Genomic DNA, 27,508 nt, shown 5'->3' on the forward strand with positions numbered 1-27,508 from the left:
TCCCAATATGTGCATCAACAGGAAGCTGGATCAAAAGTGGAGGTGGGACTCAAACCCTGGTGGTCCAATAGGGGGTGTGGGCAGCCCAGGCAGGGTCTCCACTGCCATGTCCAAGGCCTACCCCGAGGCAGCGCCAGCCGGCTTCAGGAAAGCCAACCGGAAGCTCACAGGCAAATCCTGACTCTGCTCCACGAAGAGTTAGGGAGAGCACTGGAAAGTGACCGCTGAGAGAGCTAACAAAGAGTGGCTTTTTGTATAGAAGTGAAACCTCAGAAACTGGGGTATATATCAGAGAGACAGAGAGAGAGAGACAGAGAGACAGAGAGAGAGAGAGAGAGAGAGACTGAGACAGAGACAGAGAGAGACTGAGACAGAGAGAGACAGAGAGAGACAGAGAGACTGAGACAGACAGAGACAGAGAGAGACAGAGAGAGAGAGACAGAGGGGGGGGGTGGGCAAGCTGAGACGGAGGTGAAAGTGGGCTGGTGCTGCACCAGCTGGCCCCCAGCCCTGCCAAAAAGGCAGAGGAGAAGAGGAAGACCGTGAAGCAGAAGGCAATGGTGCTAAATGAGCAACATCGAAGCCTGCACTGTTGCACGGCGGGTTCAGCCACGCCCACGAGGCCGGCATTTCATGAGTGGTGGAGCGAGCCCCAGCTGCTCTGCTTCCAATCCAGCTTCCTGCTTGTGCACAGCAAAGGCAGCAAAAGATGGTCACGTCCTTGGGTCCTGCCCCCTATGGAGACCCAGATGAATTTCCAAAGTCCTGGCTTTGGCCTGGCCCAGCCTTGGCCATTTCAGCCATGTGGGGGAGGGGAACCCGGATGGACCCTCTCTCTGTCCCTCTTTCTTTTCAAATAAATACTTTTTTAAAATGAGCAACATCTTCAAGGAATTATTAAACAGTTGTTCTCAGAACACTAAGAAAAGACCGGAACTCCGGCAGCCTTGCAAAGGGTGAGCTGAGCCCCAGTCACAGCCAAGTGAATCATCCCCTTCTGTGACCAAACACTGATCGGGAGCACAGCAGAGAGGCTGCCTCCTGGAAGCCACACTGAAGACCCTGGCCCAGAACCGGTGCACAGACAGGACCGCGGAAAAGCAAAGACGCATGGGAGAGTCGCCTGGAAGCTGCATTTACCCAGCTTAAAGGACCAGCCTTTATCCTATCAGGGTAGCCTTCCTGGCTCTTCCTTCTCTGAAGCTGACAAAGGGTTAACGTCTGGGACTACACACAGAAATACTGCAAAGAGACAAGAAAAAGACAGCCGATTCAACAAATGAGGTAAGTTCATAAACAATGGAGAAGCAGCCCCCAAAGGATGACACGGCTATGAAGAGACGCTCAGACTTAATCACCACCAGAGAAATGAAAGCTTAAAACCCAGCCTCGCTGCACACGGAGCAACAGCGGCCGAAATGGGCCCGCGACAGGATGCCGTGGCCCGGGGCACTGGGAGCGGAGTGTGGACGGCAGCTAGCAGTGGGGCGTGCAGCCTCTGCTCACCCGCATCACAGCCCCTGCAGAGACCCGGCCACCCCCTCCCGGGAACAAAGCCCAGAGACATCTGACAGCCTGGGCAGAGCGAGGCCTGCAGAGCAGGGACATGACGCACACACAGCACAGCCCAGTGTGGCAGGAAGGGGAGCCCATCGAGGTGCCCATGATAGGGGAGGCAGCTGGGGGGAGGTGGGACGCGCACACACAGGGCAGTCAGAGGCACGGGCTAAGCAGATGGGGGTGACGAGAGTGCACCCCCAAAGTTCACCATCGCACACAGAATGAGCACCATAAGCTAACTACTCCAGCACACAGCTAAAGTAGCCCCACACCAGGTAGTGCAGGCACACAGCAAGGCAGAGTCCACCCGGGCACCAGCGGAGGGGCAGGGCTAAAAGGCCAGCAGGCTCGCTTTAGTTAATGTTCACAGAGGGCGGCTTCTCTTGTTAACAGCGAAAGGAACACCTTTGGGTTTCCTCCCGAGATGTGGCTGCAAGCATTGCTCCTCCAACGAACTAAGCCAGAGAGCGCCCTGGGCAGCACAAACACAGCCAACAGCCCGGACCCTGTGTGCCCTCGTGAGCTCACAGACTGCCAGGTCCCTCCGACAGGCAGGGGTCAACCGACAAACCAGGTCACATAACTGGAAGTCTGGAGGAGACAGGAGGTCAGGGCAGGGACTGAGCGCACGTCGGGGGAGATTCACAACAGGCTGCTGGCTAAGTCCCCCAGGCAGGGCTTGTAGCTGACCAACCTGCCCCAAACGAGAGACAGCCACGCAAGCAAGCACAGGCACGCTTCCTGAACACAGCAAGAGCCTGGGGCGGCCTGGGAGACGGGCAGTTGAGGCGTGACACAGGCCAGCACGTCCTGACCTCCCTTTCAAAGCCGTGGATCAACTGAGCTCAGCTGTCTGGGCCGAAGCAAGGGATTCACCTCATCTTTGTGCGATGGCTGCAGCTTCCCCCAGGTGCGGCATTCAGCCCACGGGGACCCTAACAGAGAGGAGGACACAGCAGAGAGCCCCTGCTGGGCACCCCGTGGCACCCCCATGGCCACAGTGGCTCTTGCCTGACCATCGTCGGGCTGACCTGGACACTGCTGGCTGTGAGTCCTCTCCACGCTATGCCCACCTGCAGAGTGACCTGGACATCTCCTTCTCTTCACTCCATGCTCTGGACCCCTCCTGAGCCCCAGAGAGACAACAGCCGTAACTCGAGGGTAAACTGGTCATCCGAACCATAAAGGCTGACCGCCTAGAAACCCTATCTCTGGAGCAAGCTCAGTAGATTCCGAACGCAACCCCTGGAGAAGGAAGGCAAACCTGACCACGGGAAAAATGTTCTTACAGCCTGAGGTAGGGAGGAGGGAAGAGAGAAAAATGCTAAGTTCCAAGAAAACCACGAAACTTAGAGCGGGATGCAAAGGTGGGAAACGATGGAAGGTCGTGACCCCACAGTGTCTGACGACAAGAAAGCACTGGGCTCCCCCAAAGTCAAAACTACCTCCCGTGTGCCCCTCTCTGCTCGGATTCTGATTAAACCCAAAAAGTGAGTTGTCAGGGAAGAGGAATTCATTTTACGCTAAAGAGTCTTTGCAGCCGGTGCCGCGGCTCACTAGGCTAATCCTCCGCCTTGCGGCGCCGGCATACCGAGTTCTAGTCCCGATCGGGGTGCCGGATTCTGTCCTGGTTGCCCCTCTTCCAGGCCAGCTCTCTGCTGTGGCCCGGGAGTGCAGTGGAGGATGGCCCAAGTGCTTGGGCCCTGCACCCCATGGGAGACCAGGAGAAGTACCTGGCTCCTGCCAGCGGATCAGCGCAGTGCACCAGCCGCAGTGCGCCGGCCACAACGGCCATTGGAGGGTGAACCAACGGCAAAGGAAGACCTTTCTGTCTCTGTCTCTCTCACTGTCCACTCTGCCTATAAAAAAAAAAAAAAAGTCTTTGCAAAGACTGAAACATGCTCACCAGAATCTTGGAAGATTAGCTGGGAAACTCAAGAACTTCCTCTATCGGGACGCCGGCCAGGACATCAAAGGCCAACTATGGAAGCTTCTCAGAGGGCGCAGGACGAGGGCCAGGGATGGCCTGAGGACCACGCTGCTCAGCGCCCCTCCCTCCCGGGAAGCCTCTGCCTCCCCAGGTAGGACGACACCGCCCAGGGCTTGTTCTCCAGGCTTTCCGCCTCCACTAGCCGGAGGCAAACATAAAAAAGACGTCAGAGCAATTTCCCTTCATCGGAGACGGGCGGCTTGCTCCTTAACCTCCACTTAACTTCTGTGTGTTTCCCGCAGCCAGGGGCACGACGTCCCGAGAGGAGATAAGGAAATCCCACCGTCAGCTGACAAACTGAAAACTAGCAGAAGGCTAGTCACGAGCCCTCGCCCACTAAGGCCTGGCCATGCTTTGTAGCTGCAGCTGCTCCCGGGCAGAGGCCGACCGAGTGTCGGGTAGTTCAACAGGAAGAGGGTGCACGCAAGGGAATTCCAAGCCAGCATGCATCGGACGGGCCCTGACGACGCGGGACACCGGGGACACAGCCTGAGGGCCACTCACTCCTGGCAAGGCACCTGGCAGAGACGGAGCGGAGAGTCCAGGCCCCTGATTGCTGGGGGGGTCCACGATCTCCCCTTCCACTTGGAAGTCTTCAGCTATGCACAGCCCGAAAGCTGCCCGCCTTAATCAGCTCTTCTTCAGAGGAGACGTGGGCATCACCCCGGCGAGCAGGAAACGAAGCCAAAAACAAGAAAGCGTGATCATACAAGACCTGCCGCCTGAGCAGCCTGAAAAGCCAAGCGTGCCTCGGCTTCCTCCCCACGGCACGAAACCAGACACGGCTCCCTCAAGTCATCCGCAGGACGCCACGCCGGCCACGTGGGAGGCAAGGACGCTGGGCACCACTGCCGTCCACAGGATTCCTGTTGGGTAGTCTAACAATCGCTGCACGGGACCAGATCCCGAATAACGCGACAATCTGCTCGGGGATCGTAGATTATTTTTAAAATGGAAAGAAAATAAGAATCGCCCTGTGGCTCCTTGGAGACATGCTAACAAATCTAAGTGTCAGTATATTTTTTTTTTTGACAGGCAGAGTTAGACAGTGAGAGAGAGACAGAGAGAAAGGTCTTCCTTCCATTGGTTCACCCCTCCAAATGGCCACTACGGCCGGCGCTGCGCCGATCCGAAGCCAGGAGCCAGGTGCTTCCTCCCAGTCTCCCATGCAGGTGCAGGGACCCAAGCACTTGGGCCATCCTCCACTGCCCTCCCAGGGCCACAGCAGAGAGCTGGACTAGAAAAGGAGCAACCGGGACTAGTACCCGGTGCCCCAACCGGGACTAGAACCCGGTGTGCCGGCGCCACAGGCAGAGGATTAGCCAAGTGAACCGCGGTGCCGGCCCTAAGTGTAGGTATTGAAAAAAAAAAAAAAAAACTCACAACACACATCAGACACATCCAAAGAATGACCTGAACACTAAAAGATCTGTCTTCAGTGTGGTTTATACATAGCCAGCTACCCAGTCAAGCCTTACATCAACTTGCAAAATAAGGAGCCAAGGAGTCTCCTTCTAGAGGTTAAAAATGGGAGAATTGAGTTTTCATTCATCTTCTAGGACACCTGTGTTTCCCTAACGCGGTGCCGCACTGCCCAGGAGGCACGGGAAAGTGGGCCCACTGCCCAGCTAAACAACAGCACAATGCGTTCAGACTGGGGGCCGGCACTGTGGCCTAGTGGGTAAATCTGCCGACTGCAATGCCGGCATCCCATATGTGCGCTGGTTCAAGTCCAGGCTGCTCCACTTCCAATCCAGCTGCCTACTACTGACCTGGGAAAAGTAGCAGAAGACGCCCAAGTGCTTGGGCCCCTGCCACTCAAGACCAGGATGAAGCTCCTGGCTCCTGGCTTGGGTCTGGCCCAGCACCGGCCACTGCAGCCATGCAGGGAGTAGACCAGTCTCTGTCTCTCTCTCTCACTCTCTAACACTACATTTCAAGATACATGAATAAATCATAAAAAATGCATACACACCTTCATAAGTCTCCAAGATGTGCACGGTGTCTCCTATTTGCAGAGAAAGTTCATCTGCTCCCCTGGCATCGTAGTTGTAAAAAGCTGTGGAGAAGAAAAGGAAAAACACATTAATAGCGGCAGAAGTGCCTGTGCTGGGTGATTTTTGCTTACTTTGAATGTTGCTTGTTTTCAGTATTGAAAGAAAAAAAAAAGGCTTTGCCGGGATCACCCTCTCCAATACCCACAACAGCAGTCTTTTCCTTGAGAGACACAAAAAGCCGCTCGCCTGAACAGCTGAATTCCTAACAACCCAAAACACCAGACATCCACAAACAGCAGTTACTTCATCGTGGCACAACAGATAACATAAAACTTGCCACTTTCACCATTTATAAGCAAATAACTCAGTGATGGCAATTGTGTCCTCAGTGACGTGCAACCCTCACCCCACCTATTTCCAAACGCTGCACCACTCCGCACGGAAGCCGCGTGCTGGCTGGGGCCGAATCCCTAGCAACTTCTCCTCCACTGCCCGTCCTGTGAACACGCTGCTCCAGGAACCTCACAGAAGTGGAACTGGACCGTCTGTCCTTCCGTGTCCGACCCCATCACTTAGGGAAATGTCCCCCCGCAGGGCCCATGTTGCGCCACAGTCACAGCCTCACTCCGCTCAGGCCTGAAGAACAGTCCACTTACGTGAGAGCCTACAAAACAAAGGAAACTGAAGACCTTCTTAGCAGCCTTGTAATCGCCACTTCACACGAGATCTTTCATTCCCACTGTAGATTTTATTTCTCTATGAACTAATAGCACATGACCTGAATATTCTTTTGACCAAACTGATTCGAAAAAACTGTCATGTGACCAAATGTTGATATTAAGCCAAGAGACTTCATTGCAATCACAGTAGATAAAAATACGCCCACCATCAAAAAGAAATGCTTCAAACTGACGGCGACACCCAACCATGTCTAAAATCCCCAGTGTTTGTCCTGATACACAGCATCCTGGAAAAGGCTGCGCATCTCTGAAATAAGCACACTGGAAGTTCTCCCCTTAAATTCAATCATACTCAGGTCAAACATCACTGTCACAAAGGAAACGGACGAGGTGTTCACAGCCCCAGGTATTTAGCTTGCCCACGCCCTACGCGATCGATTGTACCCGAAAGATCCCAGCCTTCGGTGTGCACTCCTTTGCAAAACCCCCAAACTTCTCACGCCAGCATCCCGCACGCACCAGCAGGACGAGGCTGGGCTCAGGTCACATCCTTCATGCTCCCTCACCTCACCCCATGAAATTCCCCCGGCAAGTGGCGGGCCACCTCCACCTGGGACACTATCCCACCTCCTCCCAGCCACACTGCCTTGCCTGGGCCCTGCTTCCCACAGAAGGAAAGGAGCCAGCCTGCCCATGCCCGCGCACAGGGCTTCACCCTGCCTTGGCCGCTGGACCTCCCAGAGACAGAGCCCCGTCAAGAAAGCCGGGCCCACGGTGTGTCTGCTCTTCCAACTCTTTGTCCATCATTAGCTGGAGAAGCCAGACTGATGACAGAGGTGTGTGCGTGTGTGTGTGTGTGTGTGTGTGTGTGTGTGTGTGTGAAGACGTCCCCACTAAAGGAAAAACTATCAGAGAGCAGGAGGCCACACACTTTCCCATCATTCATTCATGCCGGCACTGCCAAGGACAGGCGGCTGCTTGGCGGAACAAGGGGTGGCCTTGACAAACCCGAGTGGCCTGAAGTGTCTCGGGCTGGCAGAGAATCTCAAATCTCAGGCCACACAGCCCTCATGTGCTCTGGGAAGATGGACCAAGGAGGCCCCAGCCTGACCGCCTGGATGGTCTCTCCATCTTTGGTTTCTCAATCTGTAAAACAAGGACAGTGATATACGTGTCTCACAGAACTGTGTGTGCCTATTTTAGACTTCTATCCACTTACTTAGAGAGACAGAGAATCTCCCCACCAACTGGTTCATTCCCAAATGTCTGCCACAGCCAAGGTTGGGCCAGGCGGAAGCTGGAGCCAGGATCCAAACCCAGGTCTCTCATGTGGGTGTCAGGGACCCAGGTCTCTCATGGGGGTGTCAGGGACCCAGGTCTCTCACGTGGGTGTCAGGGACCCAGGTCTCTCACGTGGGTGTCAGGGACCCAGGTCTCTCATGGGGGTGTCAGGGACCCAGGTCTCTCATGTGGGTGTTAGGGACCCATACACGAGAGCCATCACCTGCTGCCTCTGAGAGTGCATATTAGCAGGAAGTTAGAATCAAGAGACGAGCCAGGCCTCACGCCCAGGTCCTCTGATACAGGATGCAAGCATTCCAGTGACAACTTAACCTCAGGCCAATGCCCACCCCCAGAACCACACTTTGTGTCTTAAAGCAAATAATGCCGCCGATGGGTCTGGCGCAAGGGTGTCCACAGTGAGTGCCTGGAGGTCCCTAAGACACCTGCTGCTACCACAACTCTTCTCAAAAGCTGCAGCACCAACACCTCCACACGTTCACAAAAATTCTGAACCAAAGACCATCCGTAGGCAGAAAATCCAAATTCCACTTTCTATGGTATTTTCCTACATTTTTCCCCAAACTCATAAACTTTAAGTGGCTGTAACTGACAAAAATGGCTCTTATTAGCAGTTATTAAGTTTACTTAGCATTTTGTAGTGAGTCTTTATCAAGAAGTACCTGTGTCAGGTACAGAAAGCCCAGAGCATACGCTCGCTGTCCCCAGCTCAGCACAGCCACATCTTTAAGCCTTTAGGAAACATACATGCATTTATCACAGTGTGCACCGCATCCCTGCCTGTTCTGGCATAGATGTCGAGAAATGAACGCTTCAAATATAACACGAAATCAGATGAGCATGCCACGTGTACATACGTCCAGTCGTGGGCACTGGTGAAGAAGGGACACAGATTCCATCCTCAGCGTCTCCCCCTCTGCACACCCTACCCCTCCCCGATGTGGACAACAGAAGGCAACAGACACAGGAACTCACGCTCAACCCTGAAAGGAGCCGAGAGTCTGATCTTACAGGTGAAGGAGAAGGACGTCAGGGGGCTACGACGGGGTCCCAGGTCACACAAGACAGCTGCCCGGCCCCAGCCCTGGTTCATTTTAGGGTTCACAACTACACCGTCCCATAAATAAAGGCAAATTTAAAACGCGACTACTCACGGGCATTTGACCGGGAGGGAGAGAGAGGAGGAAGCGTGGCAGACAGAATAGTGGCGCACCCCAGACAGCCCCGTCCAAAGCCTCAGAAGCCGTGTGCCACCCGACACGGACAGCGGGGCACTGCAAGGGGTCGAGCCCATGACCCCGAGAGGGAGGCCTTGATGCTGGATTCTGTGGTGGGGCCAAGGTTGACACAGGTCCCCACTGGAGGGAGGCAGGAGGTCGGAGTCCAGAGGGAAGGAGAGGGGGTCCAAGTCATACAAGAAAGGGCAAAGGTGGGCGGGTGGTTAGCCGGGCGGTTAAGGCACCGGTGAAGATGCCGTGTCCTGTGTCAAAGTGCCTGGGTTCGAAACCCAGCCCCCAGCTCTCGACTGCGGCTTCCTGCTAACGCTCACCCTGGGAGCCAGCAGAGACGGCTCCAGGAAGTGGGTCTCTGCCACTCACGTGGGAGCCCGGGACGGAACTCAGGCTCCCAGCCATGGCAGGCATCTGAGGAGTGAATCGGCAAACAGGAGAGCTCACCTGCGCGCGCGCGCTCTCTCTCTCTCTCTGCCTCTCATGTTAATAAATAAAAACTTAGAAATATACGAGGGGCGACATCAAGCCAAAGAGGCAGCAGCCTCCAGAAGTGGCTTCTCCCTGCACCTGCGGAGAAACTCAGCCCTGCCGACAGCCTGCCCCAAGACGTCTCATGCGGCATAAGACGGCGCATGTGCTCATTTGCGAGAACAGCAGCAAGGAACGGTGGGTAAAGTGCCCACGAGCACTATAGGCACACACGCACTGCACTGCTCATTTATCCGTTCCTCAGTGCAGGAGGCGCCCCTACTACCGGCACCCAAACCTGACAGTTCCACGGCTGTAGGTCCCGAATCTCCAGTCATCTGAGAAGGCCCAGGACAATGCAGGATATATATATATATATATATATATATATATATATATATATATATATAGACAGACAGGCAGAGTGGACAGTGAGAGAGAGAGACAGAGAGAAAGGTCTTCCTTTGCCATTGGTTCACCCTCCAATGGCCGCCGCGGCTGGCGTGCTGCGGCCGGCGCACCACACTGAGCCGATGGCAGGAGCCAGGTGCTTCCTCCTGGTCTCCCATGCTGGTGCAGGGCCCAAGCACTTGGGCCATCCTCCACTGCACTCCCGGGCCACAGCAGAGAGCTGGCCTGGAAGAGGGGCAACCAGGACAGAATCCGGTACCCCAACCGGGACTAGAACCTGGTGTGCCGGCGCTGCAGGCGGAGGATTAGCCTAATGAGCCGCGGCGCTGGCGAATGCAGAAAATTTTTAAAAAATAAACAGACCCTTCCCTATTCTGATTTTTCAACCTTTCCAAGTGGTCCCTTACAGGGAGGGGGAAGGGCAGGGAGGAGGAAGAGCGGAGCATCTCCCTTGGAGACAGTGAGGACAGCGGCACTGGGCTTAACGAGGCGGCGCACGAGGACGGTGCTTATGGTGTCACTGGCTTTTCTCCTTTCTTTCCCTGGTCAGTTGAGGTCTGGGAACGACTCCAGAGGAGAGCAGTCATCACGGCCCAGCTGCTTCTGGGACTGTGTGGGGCTGTTTGCTTCGTCCAGCCTCCTTCTCAAACCCATCTGCCTCCGGTACAGCCTGGACACCGAGGGCTCCAGGGCACGCACGTCCACTGGACTCTCACTCCTGGACACACTGTCCAGTGTGGAAGCGTCACTGCTGCTGGTGTGGGAAATGTGCAGGCAGACACCAAGCACCTGATGGTAGCTCCTGGTTGCTTTGTCTATTTCTCTTGCTGCAGGAGACAGCAGCAGCCCAGAGTGAGTACGCGGATCTGTTTGCTCCAATAAAAAATTAACACTGTGATCTGTGCCTCACTGACGACGTGCAGCAGACTAATCACTGCCGCTCAATCACCTGCTCTTAACGGCTTCCCGGTGGTTTTAGGGGAAGAACTGTGGCTCATGAATCCACGAGAAAGAAAGGAGACCTCCATGCACTCCAGCACCGCCAACAGCGCTGCCGGCGGTGCCACCAGGGGCAGCAGCTGCGGCGGCTGAACAGGATCAGAGCTGGTGGGAACGGTGCTGGTGGGAACCGTGCTGCTGCTGCTGCTGCTGGTAATGAGGACAACGGTGACAGTGACGATGGTGATAACGGTGATGCTGGTGATGGTGACGAAGATGCTGGCAGTGATCATGATGATAGCAGCGCTGGCAGTGATGATGGCAGTGCTGACGATGGTGGTGATGGTGGTGATGGTGACAAAGATGCTGGCAGTGATCATGATGACAGCAGCACTGGCGGTGATGATGGCAGTGCTGACGGTGGTGGTGATGAGGCTGACGGTGATGGTGATGAGGCTGACGGTGATGGTGATGAGGCTGGTGGTGGTGGTGATGGTGGTGATGGTGGTGATGAGGCTGACAGTGGTGATCATGATGCAGTGCTGACAATGGTGATGGTGATGGTGATGGTGATGGCAGTGCTGATAATGCTGGTGATGAGGCTGATGGTGGTGATGATGGTGAGGATGATGATGGTGATAATGACGATGGTGATGACTGTGGTGGTGGTGGTGGTGATGGTGATAAAGCTGATGGTGATGATGGTGATAGGCTGATGGTGGTGGTGCCGGTGGTGATCAAGGTGAGGATGATGATGGTGATGACTGTGGTGGTGGTGGTGGTGGTGGTGGTACAGGTGGTGATGAGGCTGATGGTGATGATGATGATGGTGATAATGACGATGGTGATGACTGTGGTGGTGGTGATGGTGATAAAGCTGATGGTGGTGATGGTGGTGATGATGGTGATGATGGTGGTGGTGGTGCCGGTGGTGATGAAGGTGAGGATGATGATGGTGATAATGATGATGGTGATGACTGTGGTGGTGGTGGCGGTGTTGGCGATGAAGCTGATGGTGATGATGGTGATGGTGATGATGATGGCAGTGCTGATAATGATGGTGATGAGAAAGATAAAAGCAGTGGTGATAATGATGATTGTGGTGGTAAAAAGGCTGACGGTGACAATGACACCGGCTCATACCTACTGAGGATATGCATGGCCCAGGCAGTGAGTTAAAAGCTTTGTGTGCTCAGACCAATTTACCTCACAAGAGTTCTATGAGGTAAATATAGATTTTCTTTCTCATTCTCCTCAATCAGGGCTGACAGCAGCTCAGGGTCTACCCATGAACGAGCAGCCAGTGCAGAAGCACACAGAGCCTGCAAACAGTCTGGAGAAACAGAGTCCTACACAGTCGGTCTCATCCCCAGCCACCAGCCAGAGTCGGCCAGACCCCGCAGGGCCTCACTCAGTGGTTCACCAGAAACCACAAGGTCCAGCCCGGAGTTCACGCTCCACTCCTGATGACCACCACGTCTGAAACCCCTGCTAATGAACGTCTCATTCCTTACAAGGAAGAACCCAAGGCAGGGTAACTCCATAAACAAAAGCCAGCTCCACATTCGAAAACCAATGGGTACAACTCATCACATCAACAGAATCAAGAACGGAAAACCCTCCGATGACCGCGGACCAACTATAGGATACAATGCAACTCCGTTCAGGGGAAAAACCGAAACCTACAGGACTACTCTCTCACGAGAAAGAAAAAACCCACGACAGTCCATCAACTCATTTAACAGATGAAAACAGCAAGGCTGCAGAGGAGTTGACTTGCTGAAGGGGACAGCCCTGGGCCACTGTGTCTGCCCTCCCAGTCTCTGCACCCAACACTGCCTGGCCCAAGCCTCCAGCACCGCTCAGTGAGACGTACGCACCCCTCCTCTTCTCCCCACCGGAGTCCCCCTCCCGAAGGCTCACTCCGATTGCCGCACCATCCGCTCCACTTCCTGAATCATGCTAACTCCTCCAGCCCAGTGGTCAAAGCTCTGTAGGATCTGACTCCACCCCACCATTCCAACCTCAACTCCACACACTCACCTGCCCCCAGCCTGCCCCGAGTTGCTCTAGCCATTAGGAATGTCCTTGCTCCCTCAACCTCTGACCACCCCACTTGTCCACAAGTCAGTCTTTAATTCTGAATCCTTATCCAGGACCTCCCTGATGTCGAACCACCAAAGATATGTTGCAGGCACGCCCGCACTTCCCTATACACTGTCAACCATCCCAGTACTTTGTGGAGTTGCTTTTCCGTCTCTCCCACCAGAACACAAACTTCTCAAGGGAGGTAAACATTTGTTAACCATTGAATTTCCCATAATCGCTAACACCAGGCTTTGCAGGCACTCAATAAAAACTCACTCACTCTATCCAGATCACAAAGCATTCATTCTTGTGCAGTTTGCAATGGAGGGAAAGCAAAAACCTATCATTTGTTCCTCTTCAAAATACTCTTGCCCTCTGCAGAAAGATCCAGGAACCTGAGACTGAATCAGTAAGAAAGACACAACATCAGCTTTCCTGGTTCTTTCTGGGTCTTTTCCACCATCAGTGCTTAGGTGCAAAGCCTGCTTATCGCATGGAAGCTGCAGACTTGGCCACACGTTACTTCTCTGAATTAGCTCGGCTCAGGGTTTCTCTGAATCCTACGCGCTCTGGAACGTGACTTCAGGACTTCAAGTAGCAACTTAAACGTTAGTTGTTTGGAAAACTCAACATGTGTAGCTGCATCTGTAATCTCCTATCTTTGTTCTGTCAACAGATGGAAAAGATGGTCAGTGGCCTGCATCCTCTCAGGCTTCTTACAGCCTCTTTCCCAAGGCCCATCCGCCTGCCCTTGGGTGTTTCCAAACATGGCATTCGCTTAGTCCAAGCTAGCCACACACATTCAGCACTCCCCAATCCTCTCTCCGTGCCTGCTCTGATCCATGCCAAGCCAGCACCAGGGGTTTGAGAAAAGAGTTGAACCAGCTGCAGCGGCATCACCTGGTCTCTTAGAAACAACCCTTTCACACCCCTGGCCACTCAGGAAATACCAGGCAGAGAGAATCAGAACGTTACACACATCGTTGAAACTTGACCTTGGGGCACACGGCCCCCCCACTCCCGACACTCGGCAAGGCTGGAGAACAAAGTCTACTACATCGTTGTAAGTAGCTAACAATCAACACTACCAATAACAGTCCTCACGGGAATTTGGCGCCAGTAACCACAAATAAAAGAAGAAATACGTCAGCCCTCAACAAGCAGGAGGCTTAGGGAGCTGGGAAATGGGGCTCCTGAACTCCCTTCAGAGACTGCCACCTGCACCACTGCCGGCTTCTGTGACACCCAGCCCACTCCTCCCAGGACTGACTCAGGCGCAAACGCCTTCAGCTGGGTCAGAGCCCCAGAGAGATGACAGGCGCTGAGTCGGAACACGTACTACCTCCTATTACAAGCAGCTTGTGGTCTGTGCCTGCTCCATCCGGCTGCGAGGGAACCAAGCACAGACCCACGCCCCATTTGGGGCAACACCTGACAACACCTGACACACAGTGGGCTCTCTAACACCAGATGGAGGGGAGGGGAGGGTGGGAAAGGAAGCCTACGCTGGTTCTTAGAGCCTCATTCTAATACTAAAAGTGCTGTCTCTAATACTTTTTGAAGATGAAATGAATAAAAGTAAGAAAATACTCGGGAATAAACTTAACCACGGAGACAAAGGACGAGCAATGAAGGCAGCAAAACGTTACTTAGAGAAATTAGACACAAACAGATGGAATGATGCTCACGTTTATGGAGGAGGAGACTTGATATTATTTAGACGTCTGCATGGAAAATGATCAACGGATGCAATTCCCACTGACAGCCCAACAATGCTTCTCAGAAATCGAAGGATCTGGGCTCTCAGAACAGCCAAAGCATCCTTAAAAGGAAGAACAAAGTTGCAGGCTTCACATGCCCAGATTTCCACACTTCCTACAGCTACAGTAATAAAAACACGGTGGTGCTGGCATGAAGACAAACACAGAGACCAGTGGAAAAGAACAGAGCCCAGAAATAAGGTCCAGTGACTTTAACAAGGGTGCAAGACCATTCAATGGGAAAAGATAGTCCTTTCAACACACGGTGCTGAGGGAACTAGACAGCCACTTGCCAAAAAATAAAAAAATAAAAAGCTGGAATCTCCTATCATTCACAAGAACTATGGTGGATGAAAGACCAAAACTTAAAAAATGAAACTCTCAGAAGAAAATATAGGGAAAAATGATAAGAATTTGGCAATAACTTCTCGGGTATGATATCACAAGTATAGGCAACAGAAGAAAAAAAACTCAAAATTAAACTGTTGGGCACCAAAGATAGTATTAACAGAGTAAAAAGGCAACTCACAAAATGAGAGAAAGTACTCATAAATCCAACATCTGCTATGGGAATGGTATCTAGAATGTATCAAGAATCCTACAATTCAACAAAAAAAAATAATTAAAAAATGTTCAAATGACTTGAAATAGACATTTCTCCAAAGAAAAGACACAAATGGCCAACACACACATGAAACAAAGCTTAACAACCCAGTCCACTCAAAAACAAGGAAATATCATTTTACACCCACTAGGATTGCTGTTATTACTTCCCCTCCTACAAAAAAAAAAAAAAAAAAAAAGGGTGGAAAAATAACAAGTCCTGGTGAGGTGCCAAGAAATTAGAACCCTGCATGTAAATATGACGTGGGGCAGCTACGGTGGGAAACAGCAAACCCACGAGTGAGGCTGCTCCAATCCCAGCTCCAGGTGTGTGCCTGGAGGAGTAAAACAAGGACCCGAGAGGCAAGTGCACACCCACTCACGGCAGCATCAGCCACGAGAGCCGCCCACTGTGCGCTGACAGAGGGATGCGCACAAGGCGAGCCCCGGAGCCGCAGGACGTCACGGATGAGCCTTGCAGACGGGCGCTGGGCGAGGAGACGACCGCTCACACTGAGTGACTGCAGTGTGGGAGGTTCCGGGAGAAGTCGAATGCACAGACAGGAAGTGGCTGGGTGATTGCCAGGGGCCAGGGGAGGGGCGGGGCGCTTCTGCTGAGGATGGACAGGGTTCACGGAGGAGACAAAACAGCTGGGAGACGGCGGTGGAGAGGCTGCCAACGATGCCTGGAGAGGCGTTGGTGGTTCAGTGCTGAGCGCAGCTGCCTACAACGCAAGGGTGCCCCGTGCCACATGCTGTGGCAGGCAACGTCTATTTTATCACAACTAAAGGCACAACGCATGAAAGGAAAGGGTCCCAGGGCCGGCGCTGTGGCACAGTGGGTGGAAGCCTTGGCCTAAAGCACCGGCATCCCATATGGGTGCCAGTTCTAGTCCCAGCTGCTTCTCTTCTGATCCCGCTCCCTGCTGTGGCCTGGGATGGCAGTGGAGGATGGCCCAAGTCCTTGGGCCCCTGCACCACGTGGGAGACCGGAGGAAGCTCCTGGCTCCACATCAGCACAGCTCTGGCCATTGCAGCCATCTGGGGAGTGAATCAGCAGATGGAAGACCTCTCTCTCTCTCTCTCTGTCTGCCTCTCTCTGTAACTCTTTCAAATAAATAAAATAAATCTTAAAAAAAAGGAAAAAAAAAAAAAAGGAAAGGAAAGGTTCCCACGGCATATGAGCACCAGTTCCCCAGGGACCACACATCTCCCATTCCTGGGAGTGGAAGACCCCGTGGCTCCACATCCCCTAGCATGGTCAAGCAGGAGAGGCGCTCCAGGACCAAGAACACCTCCAGCTGCGTTTCCACAGGCAAACGTGTGTGTGTGTGTGTGTGTGTGTGTGTCTGACAGAATGCCCCACATTCCATGAAAAATGGTACCACATTCAAAGTCACTGAACGGGAGCCGGCATTAGTGGCACAGCGGGTAAAGGCGTCGCCTGCAACACAGGCCCCCTATATGGGTGCAGGGTCAAGTCTTGGTGGCTCCCCATCCTATCCAGCTCCCTACTAGTGTGCTGGCATCCCATATGGACCCCGGTTTGTGTCCCAGATGCTCCTCTTCCAATCCAGTTCTCCGCTTATGGCCTGGGAAAGCAGTGGAAGATGGGTGCACCCAAGTGGGAGCCCCAAATGAAGGTCCTGGCTTTGGCCTGGCCCAGCCCTGGCTGCTGCAGTCATTTGGGAAGTAAATCAGTGGATGGGATACCAACCTCTCTCTCTTTATCTCTGCCTCCCCGCCTCTCTCTGTAACTCTGCCTATCAAATAAATAAAATTAATCTTTAGATAAAAATCACCAAGTAATATCTTTCTTTCTTAACACAGTGTTTCTCTATCCATAAACCACACATCCTGCAGCAGTGTTTTGCGTATTTTGTACAATGTTAAGATATCAGAATCAAGGAGCTCACCCAAGTAATTAAAGAAATGGGGGGAGGGGGAGGGAGGGAGGTCATTTGATATTCAGCATCCGTTTTGCCTTTGGGACAGAAACAGGTGGGCGGGATGGTGAAGATAAGACTGAACAGAAACACACAAAAGAGGCTCTGCTCCAATTCTAATTGAACTGATAAACACAATCCAAAGACATTTTAATATCTTCCTTCAGAATAAAACATCACTTTATGCCTTACCCGCAACGAGCCTGCAACTGTCGCCTTTCGGTCTGTCCAAAGGCCACAGTGCGGAAGCCTGCAGGACACTGAGGACATGCACCGGGCTGCGGGTGCACGTGGCCTCGCTGCTCTGCCTGCTTTGCCATTTCCATCTTTCATAAACTTTCACAAACTCATTCTCGTGCTGAAGGTCTTCCACATTCGCAAAAAATAAAAGACTTAGATGACCTGAAATTATCTATTTTTGCATTGAATTTTGCTCAGGAGCAAGGAGACATAGGGGAGAGTGAATCTCTGTGGTCAGACAGAAAGGTTATTGCAACTTGGGAAGATAATCGAAACAAAATAACCCAGCGCTCACAGCTTGGCAACGGGGACTTCACAGCGACCTCGCACGGCCGACCCGGCCACTAGCCACTGCCAGCCCCAGGAGGCTGCCTGCTGGGATACCAGGCCTGGTCTCGGTGAGACTGCACCCCGGGCAGCCAGGACCTCCCCAGGGTTTGACAAGAGGGCGGTTGTTTCTTCCTCTGCTCTGAACCCAGCCAGGCCCTGCACTTTCCCGAAGGGTCCACTCATCTTCTCAGGGCCCACACGGACCACACGGACAACAGGCACAGGCTTGGGGACCTCTGAAGCACAGGCCAGCTGGGGTCTCCATCACGGGAGAAAAGGAAAACCAGGTAGGGACAGAAACACTGGGCTTATGGGTCGGCGTTGTGGCATAGCAGGCTAAGCCTCAGCCTGTGGCACCCGCGTCCCAAATGGCTATCAGTTCAAGTCCAGGCTGCTCCACTTCCAATCCAGCTCCCTGCTAGTGCACCTGGAAAAGCAGGAGAGGACGGCCCAAGTGCTTCAGTCCCTGCACCTACACAAAGTTCCTGGCTCTGGGCTTTGGTCTGGCCCAGCCCTGCCCACTGTGGCCATCTGGGGAGTGAATCAGTAGATGGAAGATCTCTCTCTGTTTCTCCCCCTCTCCGTAACTCTGCCTTTCAAGCAAATAAAATCTTAAAAAAAAAAAAAGAAAAAAAGAAAAAGAAAGGAAGGAGGGAAGGAGAAGAAACAAACACGGCCCAGAATCACTGACTTGTGACACCAGGTGATGAGGTTCCACTGTCACCTCCCCAAACTCCTCTTCCTGGGCTTCACAGATAAACCTCAGTAGGGGCCGGCGCTGTGCCACAGTCTGCAGTGCTGACATCCTACATGGGCACCAGTTTGAGTCCCAGCTTTTCTACTTCCCATCCAGCTCTCTGCTGTGGCCTGGGAAAGCAGCAGAAGATGGCCCAAGTCCTTGGGCCCCTGCACCCGCGTGGGAGACTCGGAAGAAGCTCCTGGCTCCTGGTTTCGGATCGGCGCAGCTCCAGCCATTACGGCCATTTGGGGAGTGAACCAGCAGATGGAAGACCTCTCTCTGTCTCTCTCTCTCTCTGCCTCTGCCTCTCTGTAACTCTACCTTTCAAATAAATAATAAATAAATCTTACCAAAAAAAGCCTCAGTGACTTGTTCTGCAGAAATGAGGCTGCTGCTCCCCCTCCCCCTCCTCACATGTCAAATCCTTAAGTCTAAAATTGATGGTGATCAATAAAGAAAAGGGAACATTTCAGAATGCACATTTGCTTAGCATATATGTACATGTAAGCACACGTGAAATTCACATGCAATACAGATACACATTTGTACATGTAAACCCATGTGAAACCCACATGTATTAGATATATATACATGTAAGCACACATGAAATTCACATGCAGTAGAGATACATATATGTACATGTAAGCGCACATGAAGTTCACAAATAAAGCAGCAGTCAACCAAGGGGAACAGAAGGGATCCCGCGGACTGAACCACAGGCGGCCGTGTGCCCTCCCCCCAGGTCTCCATCCAGAGCTCACTGGCAGGCTTGGCCCCTCACCTTGGTATGAAATCCTTCCCCGTCACTCCCCATTCCCCCAGTGAGGATGGAACGGTACCCTCACACGTGCTCTTGACAGCACCCCTCCACGCCCCAAAAAAAACACCAGACACCTGCCCATCTGCCGCTCACTGCTGGATGCACAGCTCACATCACAGGTGTCCAACAAATGTCTGCCAAACGCAGCTTCGAATAAAGCCCCAGCTCCCCAACAGCTCCTCTGAACCCCACGGGGCTGCAGACCCCTGTGCCCCCTGGGGCCCAATACCCCTCCCCCACCCTGCACTGTCTCCATCTCAGCATCCGAGCTCCACAACGCCTGGCACCTGGTGCCGCAGTGTTTGCTGACTGCATCATTTCATTCTTCAGTACAGGGGCAGACATTTGGAGCAGGGGTTAAGACGCCCTTAGGATGCCCACATCCCCTATGAGTGCCTGGGTTCAAGTTCCCACTCTGCTTCCCGCTAATGCACACCCTGGAAGGCAGCAACTGATGGCTCAATACTTGGGTTCCTGCTCCATCTGTGGTAGATCCAGATAGAGAAACGTCCCTGGCTCCAGCTCTGGCCGTTGCAGGCATTTGGGGGATGAACCAGCAGAGAGAAGATCTCCCTCTGTCTTTCTCTGTCTCACTACCATTAGAATAAAATAAGAAAACAAATGGAAGAAAAGCACAAATAAATAAAACAGTACAGGGATTCAGGCTGCAAGACCATCTTTTGAATCCTGGATCCACTAGGGGTGAAAACATGGTTGTGTTTGCAGTTGCTCCACACTGGAAACCAAAGACCAGACCCAGGTGTCAGCTGGCGGAGACGAGCCCGCCCCTCTAATGAGACAGGCGCATCCTGGAGTCCCAGCCCCACTCCCACAAGAGAAGCACAGATGCTCCCATTTGGGCAACTGGAGCCAGCAGCCTCCCGTGGGCACCTGCACACACAGCCAGCAGAGCAAACCAGGGGGCAGTCGGAGCTGGCCGGTGGCGATTCTACCTGGTGAAGGTGCTGTCCACATGCGGGACCTCTCGGAGAAGAGACCTGGGTGCAGCCAGGGGGCAAGAGCTGAGCAGCACCCACCAGGGGGAGAGGAGGACTCCGCACGGTCCCAGTCCCTGGAATCTGGGTGAGGTCACCAGAGCCCCGGCCTTTACCGTGGGGCCCCAGTGTTCCATCTTCCCCAGCAGACCTCCCGCTTCACACAGCAGGGCCTCAACCTCTCCCTGCTGGCTCCACACACCCCTCCTGCTACCTGCACATGGTCGGCCCCCACAACGACGTGGGGACCGCTAAGCCAAGATGGCAGAGAAGCCATTTCTTCCCTTTCAGGCCGCCCTCTGGGTGGGGGGCTTCTGGGGCCACCTAGAGAGAGAACACCTCACAAGCAAGAGGGCACCCAGCTACGCATGGATGTCCTCACGGACATCTGCCCGGTACGTCCTATTCACACGTAATTAATAGAGATAGTAAAATACACAACTTGCGTCCCAGGTCTTTGTTGACATGGCGTACACCCAAAACAACAAGGCACAGGTGTCTGCCCGTGTCCCTGTCTAGGAAATTTACCCATGCAACACCACTGTCTGATGTCCATTACTCAGGTAAACTGTACCAATTCTCGTGCTACATATAAATGGAATGATACCTACACGCACACACATACACACATACACACAAGGGGTCTCCATATGTACATGCATACGTGCAAGAGGGCTTCAAAAAGTCCTCGGGAATGCATATTATGAAAAAATACTATTCACGGATTTCAATATTTTTGCACCAAAATCAACATACCCTTTAATTCCATTTTTTCCATGAACTTGCACGTGTGTGTGCAGTGTGTGTGTAGTGTGTGTGTGTATGTACACATGTGCTCTTCCGTTCAGCATTTAGCGGTTTATCAGGCGCTGTATCAGGTGCTCGCCTTTTTAACTGTTGGACAGAAAGGATTCCACTGTACCCTGGATCACTGGGCTTTCTCGTTCGCCTGCTGGCTGCCATCCGACTCACTGATTTCGGGTTTGGAGCTGTTATAAATAAGGCTGCCATGAATCCTGCGAAACCTGTTTCCAGCCAGTGATGAGCAGTGTTCACAGTTTTGCAAAGTTGCACTTGGCAAGCCACCTCTGGAGAGCCAGCAGGGGTCCCCCAATCTGGAGGGGAACCCCCATTAGTGCTGCAAGAGGGAGGCAGCCCCTGCTCCCCAGGGACTCACTTGTCACCAAGGAAACATTTGGTTTCTTTGTAGTTTGTTGAAATTCCTCCTCTGCAGTGTAACATTATTTAGCTTTGATAAAAAATAAAAGTGAAGATTAAGAAACCATCAAGCCCTCAAAACAACAAAGCCACGCGCACATGAAGGAGCCTCTGTCCTGTGTGTGTCCCCCCTGCAGCTGGGCCAGGGCTCCCTGCCTCCCAGTTAGAGCGTTTGTCTCCCTCCCTCCGGGCTCTGCTCTGACCCCAGCCTCCTGCAATGCCCTGGGGAGCAGACCAGTGTGCCCACATCCCCTCTGTGCAGAGGAGGGAAGGGAGGCCAGGGGCGGCTGTGTGCTGTGCCTGAGAAGTGAGGGCACACCCACTCCCCAGTCGCGGCCACTTCACCTCAGCTGCCCCAGGGCCCCAGCCCTACTACAAGGCAGGCTGGCCCCCTTCTCCCTCCGAGCTGTGCTCTCAGAGTCAAAGCAGGCTCAACCCCAAGTCCCTGCCTGCTCCGTGCCCTTGGACAGGCAACCCAAGCTCTGGGAACCCCAGTCTCTCCCTCTGTGAAATGGGCACAACAGGTATGTAGAATAACATACACACACACACACACACACACACGCTCCCCCAGCCAGGGCTGCCCCGAGCATGTGCACTGTCAATGTCAGCTAAAATAAGAACTCAAGTGTGCGGGGCGATCCGCTCTCCTCCAGCGGCAAGGCGCACGGAAAGTACCTCCGCCACTACAGGGCTGTCTCCCAGCCAGCCTGCTGCTGTGCCCTCCTCCTGTTCCCTGCCCCCTCCCTCTCCCAACCCCCACCCCCAGCACCTCTCTCCCTGCCACTCACTCTGCTGGACCAGCACAGGGTGCAGTCATTTCTGAATGAGCAGTGGGGAGACGCTCATACTCTGCAGGGCCCCGGCAGGGTCACAAGCCCAGGCCTCCTCTCTCGGGGCACTCCCACCCACCCAGAAGCCCCGACAGAGGGCTGCACTCTGGAGGGAGAAGGCTGTGCACGCGGATGCTAATTGCAATGACCTCCTCCTAGCGCCCGTGCAGCCCAGACACAGCCCCTCTTGTTCCCAGGAGGGAGAACCAACACTGGGCAGGGGCAGCCTGGGAGAAAGTGTTTTCACACTTGCAGGCGGAAGCCAGGCACAACGGGGAGAGCCCATAACCCGCACAGCCAGGGCCCCAGCCAGACCTGCGACGCTTGCTGTTGCCGCCTGCTTCACCAGGCAGGTGGACGAGGCCGGCCCCACCCTGCCCTTACCCACCACCGTTGCAGCCAACTAGCGTGCAGGGTGGGTTCCCAGGGCACACAGGACCAATCTTCCCGTAGTTAGCAGCCTGATCAATTTGTCTTCCCTGGAAAGAGCCCAAAGACGTGGAGAAGGCGGCGTGCTGTCCGTGAGAGGAGCAGGTGCAGTGAGCTCTGCTCTCCACACCTACATAACAGGGCCTCGCAGGCCTGCCCAGACCCAGAACCCAGCACGGACTGCGGCAGTCATGCCTGGAGTCACGCCCTGCGAGCTGGTCGTCTGCTGAGAACACTGTCCCGCGCCTGGGCTGCCAGCAACCACCGGCAGGCTCGGGCAGCCCCAGCCTCTGTGTCCCCCGCACCTGGCTAAACCTCCATCCTCTTGAACACGGAAGGGCGAGCCTGAGAGATGGTCGGTTCCCAGCAGGCTCGGCTACACAATTTTAAGGGCCCAATGCAAATTGAAAGCATGAAGTCCTTCATTCAAAAAAACACTGTAACCCTCAAGACAGGAGGACAACAACAACAACAATAATAATAACAGGTGCCATAAGGATCTGATGAAGTTGGAACCCTTTGTGATGGACAGCAGTGCAGCAAGTGTAGGTCACTGCTTGGGAGAGTTCCTCCAAAGAAAATCAGAGAGCCAGCACGTGATCCTGCAAATCCACGTCTGGGAGTGCAGCCTATAGGGCGAACGCAGGGTCACAGACAGACACCTGCGCACCCACGTTCCCCGCACCAGGATTCACAACAGCAAACAGCCCGAGGGTCGAGGCAGGCACAGGTGGTCTCCCCAGTCCATGGAGTTTACTCAGCATGGATGAGGTCCCGGTGTGATGAGATCTGAGGCCGTCACAAAGGGACACACACGTGGTCACAGAGACAGGAAGCGGAAGCCTGGCGCTGGGGCGAGGGTGGCCTGAGGAGCTGGTGCCTGGAGGACACAGTTTTCTGTTGTGCAAGAATGTGTTTAACGCCACTGAACTGTGTATCTTAAAAAACGGTTAAAATGAGTACTTTTACTCTCGGTATATTTTACAATAAATAAACAAAGTTCAGGATGCGACGGCATCAGACTAAGCCCGGGGCCCTGTGTGACCCCACAGGAGTCAAGCCGAGGACGCTGGCTCTGGATCCACAGGGATCTTCCCAGGATCGGGTGCCCCAGTTTGCGGGGGCTGGCCCAGCAGAGCTGCTGTGAGCCTGATGAGCAATGTCGTACTTTAATAGTGGTTTCAATTGACTATAAAAATACAGTATCACATAATAAAACTGCTTTTGCACCAGGGTAGAAGTACTTAGCAAGAGATGAGAAATACTTAGCAAGAGGCCATAAAACCCTATCTGCTCACCTACAGAGATGCTGCTGCACAGGACACAACAGAAGAGGAGAAAGGAAAGGAGAGGAAAACTCGCCCCAAGAGCGCACACAGTGGCGCCCCCACCCCCCCAAGACTCGCAGGCAGGGTCACTCAGACTCGCTCACCGCCGTAAGCAAGAAAATGAAAAGCTCCCTGCTCTCCTTGCTGGTTCTTTCGTTCTAACGATCAAATGCCCACCTCTGACATCGGGAAAACCAGAGTCCCCGCAGGTCCCCCTGCTCCATCTACCCACCTGTGCGGGGTCCCGGCCACTGGGCCACAGCACCCTCCAACCCGACCAGAGAAAGGCTCCCAGCAAAGCAGCTTCCGGCAAAGTTCCCAAGTACAGATGGAGGCTGCAGGTCCCACACTAACTCCCACGAGGCCCACACTCCAAAGGCATTCAGCATGAAAGACAGGCACTCCATGGGCACTGCATGAGCCCTACCACCACCACCATCACCACCAATTCCACCGCTACCAACAATACCATCAACCACACCATCGCCTACAACAGCAACACCACTACCACCATCACCATGACTACCAACCACCACCATCACTGTCACTGCCATCACCAATGCTACCTACCACCTCCACCATCACTATCATCACCACTGAGACCACCATCACCAACAGCAATACTGCCATCACCATCACTACCAACCACCATCACCAACAATACCACTGTCTTTATCACCATCACCACCATCACTACCAACCACCACCACTACCAGGATCACCAACAAGATGACCATCACCAATAATACTGTCGTCTCAAATAAGACCAGCATTACCAACAAGAGCTATGCTATCATTATCACCACCACCATCAGCACACCAACCGCCACCCCATCACCAACATCACTATGACAACTGACCACCACCATCACCACACTTCCATCTCCATCACCATCATCACCACTACCACCACAACTACCAACCACATCACCACACTTCCATCTCCATCACCAATACCACCACGACTACCAACCACAACATCACCAACATCACTATGACAACTGACCACCACCATCACCACACTACCATCTCCATCACCATCATCACCACTACCATCACTGCCATAGCCAATGCTACCCCCTCCACCACCATCACTACCATCACCATCACCACCATCATTGTAAACAACCGCCGCACAAAACACCATCTCCTTCAACAACGGCACCACCGCCATCACAATCCCCATGGCAGTGATCACAGTCCCACCCCATTCTGCACTGGGTAAAACCATCCAACCCTTGCCGGCGCCGCGGCTCACTAGGCTAATCCTCCGCCTAGCGGCGCGCGCGGCACACCGGGTTCTAGTCCCGGTTGGGGCGCCGGATTCTGTCCCGGTTGCCCCTCTTCCAGGCCAGCCCTCTGCTGTGGCCAGGGAGTGCAGTGGAGGATGGCCCAGGTGCTTGGGCCCTGCACCCCATGGGAGACCAGGAAAAGCACCTGGCTCCTGGCTCCTGCCATCGGATCAGCGCGGTGCGCCGGCCGCAGCGCGCCGGCCGCGGCGGCCATTGGAGGGTGAACCAACGGCAAAGGAAGACCTTTCTCTCTGTCTCTCTCTCTCACTGTCCACTCTGCCTGTCAAAAAAAAAAAAAAAAAAAAAAAAAAACATCCAACCCTTCGTGCTCTTCCCTCATTTAATCTCCAACACTCCTAGGAAGTGGGGCTAACAGTGCCCCCATTTCTGCCCATAAACTCTGAAGCAAACAGGAGGAAGGGTGTGTGCTGCCCCCAGCCTCGAGGCATCGTGTAACCTCTGGCTCTGAGAACACCCTGCCCAGTGTGCTCTGCGCAGCCCAGACAAAGGGTGACTGTGTTGCTGCTGTGTGTGCCACAATAAAGACCCAGCCTCTCAAAGGCGCTGCGACAATTGTGGGCAGGGTCAAAGGCCCAGGGCTGCTCCTCCAGAAAGCCCTGAGACCCACTGAATCGAGCACTGCCGGATGCTGTGATCGGAAGCCCGGGGTGGAGGGCAGAGAGCCTTGGCGGGTCACATCCCGGCCAAGCCCACCCTGCAGGCGAGTGCCGGCCACAGCCCGGGGATCAGTTCCGCCTGACAAATGCACGCCATGAGCTACCCGGGATCCCAGGGAAGCTCTGTAGGGCACACGGAGATGGACACAGCAGGGTGTCCACACCCGCGGGAGCTCACCATCTCCAACCACCGCCCTCAGGCCCAAGGCACAACTGGGTCGGGCCCAGACGAGCCGCAAGTGAATGCCCCTGGCCCCCGTATAAGGACACAAGCACCGAACACTGTAGCAAGGGCCACAGAACCCTCCCCAGACACAGCCACTGGTGGTTGCTTCTCACATCTCCCCATCCAATGTATCCAATTTCATCCTCACAAAAACTTCACGAGGGAAGGATTACTGCCATTCCCATTCCACAGGTGGGAAAGCTGAGGCTTGCAGAAAATGTTAGCTGTTACGATTCCAAACCAAAGGCCTAGAAAGTAGGGGGGGAAAAATCGGGCTTGGGAGGCTGATCTTCCTGAGCCCATCTTGCACGTCCCTAAGCGCCAGACTGCACGGCTACGCAGCACAGGGCACACTCGGAAAACCAAGAGCCTCCCACCAGCTCCCTGGATGCTCTCCCTCCCGTGCCCCCGAACAGTTCTTGTGAAAGCAGCCAGAGATGTCAGAACAAAAGCCACACAAAACTGCTAATATCACACAGGACTGTCACAGGCAAACCTTGTCACAAAGCCCTTTTTAGGTGAAATATGCTCCACCAACACATTTCCCCCCGGATCCTTCCCGCATCAGCCACACTCCCACGTTTTCCTGTCGAACACGAATTTATGGTTCCAGCACAAAGAGGACATTCAACAGGCAGCGCCTCGCCACGGAGAGACCCCGACGGCTCCCGCTCGGCCCCCGATCCTCGGAAATGCAGCTGGGGAGTCGCCAGCACCCTCGGGGAGGGAGACAAGGGCGGGGGGGGGGGCTTCTTGGCACGGGGCGGGGGGGCGGAGCCCCACCCACCCCAGCCACTCCAGGCCCCACGTGCAGGGTGGGTTCTTCACAGCACAAAGCCTCCTGGCCAGGGGCTGAAATGCAGCCCACTGCACTCGCCGCGTGGTGCATCGGGCAAAGAGGCGACCACCCAGGGGCACCCTCCCAGCTCCGCCTCGCCACCCAGAAGGAGGGTGCAGGAGAGGGGCTGGCATGTGTCAGCCCCAGGCCCTCGGACCCAGCACACAGCGCACATGCAAGAAAGCTTCAGGGTGCACCTGAGACAGTGCAGGCAGTGCAGAGAGGGAGCTGGGGTGTCAGGCAGGGGTGGAGTCCACTGCTGCTCAGCAGGGCCTGCACTGGCCCCAGGTGCTAGAAGGGTGCCCAGAGAACCCTGGGGCCAGGGCAAGACCACATCTAGACAAAGCAACAGGGTCCAGGGCGGGAGGGGAGGAAGGCGTGCGTGACAGCAAGTGGCGTCTCCTGCCTGGCCTGCCTTCCGCTCAGCTTGGCCACCTGCAGCGTGGAGTGGGGTGACAGGGGCGAGCCCTACACTTCCCCCACCACAGGATGAGCCGCTGGCCAATGCAGCCCCATGACCACAGCAGCCCAGACACACTTTCAGGGCTGGACGGCAGCAGAAGAGGC

At 54.2% G+C, this 27,508-nt stretch overlaps 1 protein-coding gene across 2 annotated transcripts in view; it reads right to left on the bottom strand.

Moving 5' to 3' along the window:
- DOCK1 (dedicator of cytokinesis 1) overlaps positions 1-27,508 on the bottom strand; it is a 494,355-nt gene that overhangs the window by 434,699 nt on the left and 32,148 nt on the right. For both annotated transcript variants that reach the window (XM_051833503.2, XM_008274844.4), the window contains exon 2: positions 5,526-5,609. In XM_051833503.2, the coding sequence (XP_051689463.2) occupies positions 5,526-5,609 (84 nt within the window). The remainder of the gene's footprint in view (positions 1-5,525; positions 5,610-27,508) is intronic.

This window comes from Oryctolagus cuniculus, chromosome 15 (genome assembly GCF_964237555.1).
Source record: "Oryctolagus cuniculus chromosome 15, mOryCun1.1, whole genome shotgun sequence".
Taxonomy (NCBI): domain Eukaryota; kingdom Metazoa; phylum Chordata; class Mammalia; order Lagomorpha; family Leporidae; genus Oryctolagus; species Oryctolagus cuniculus.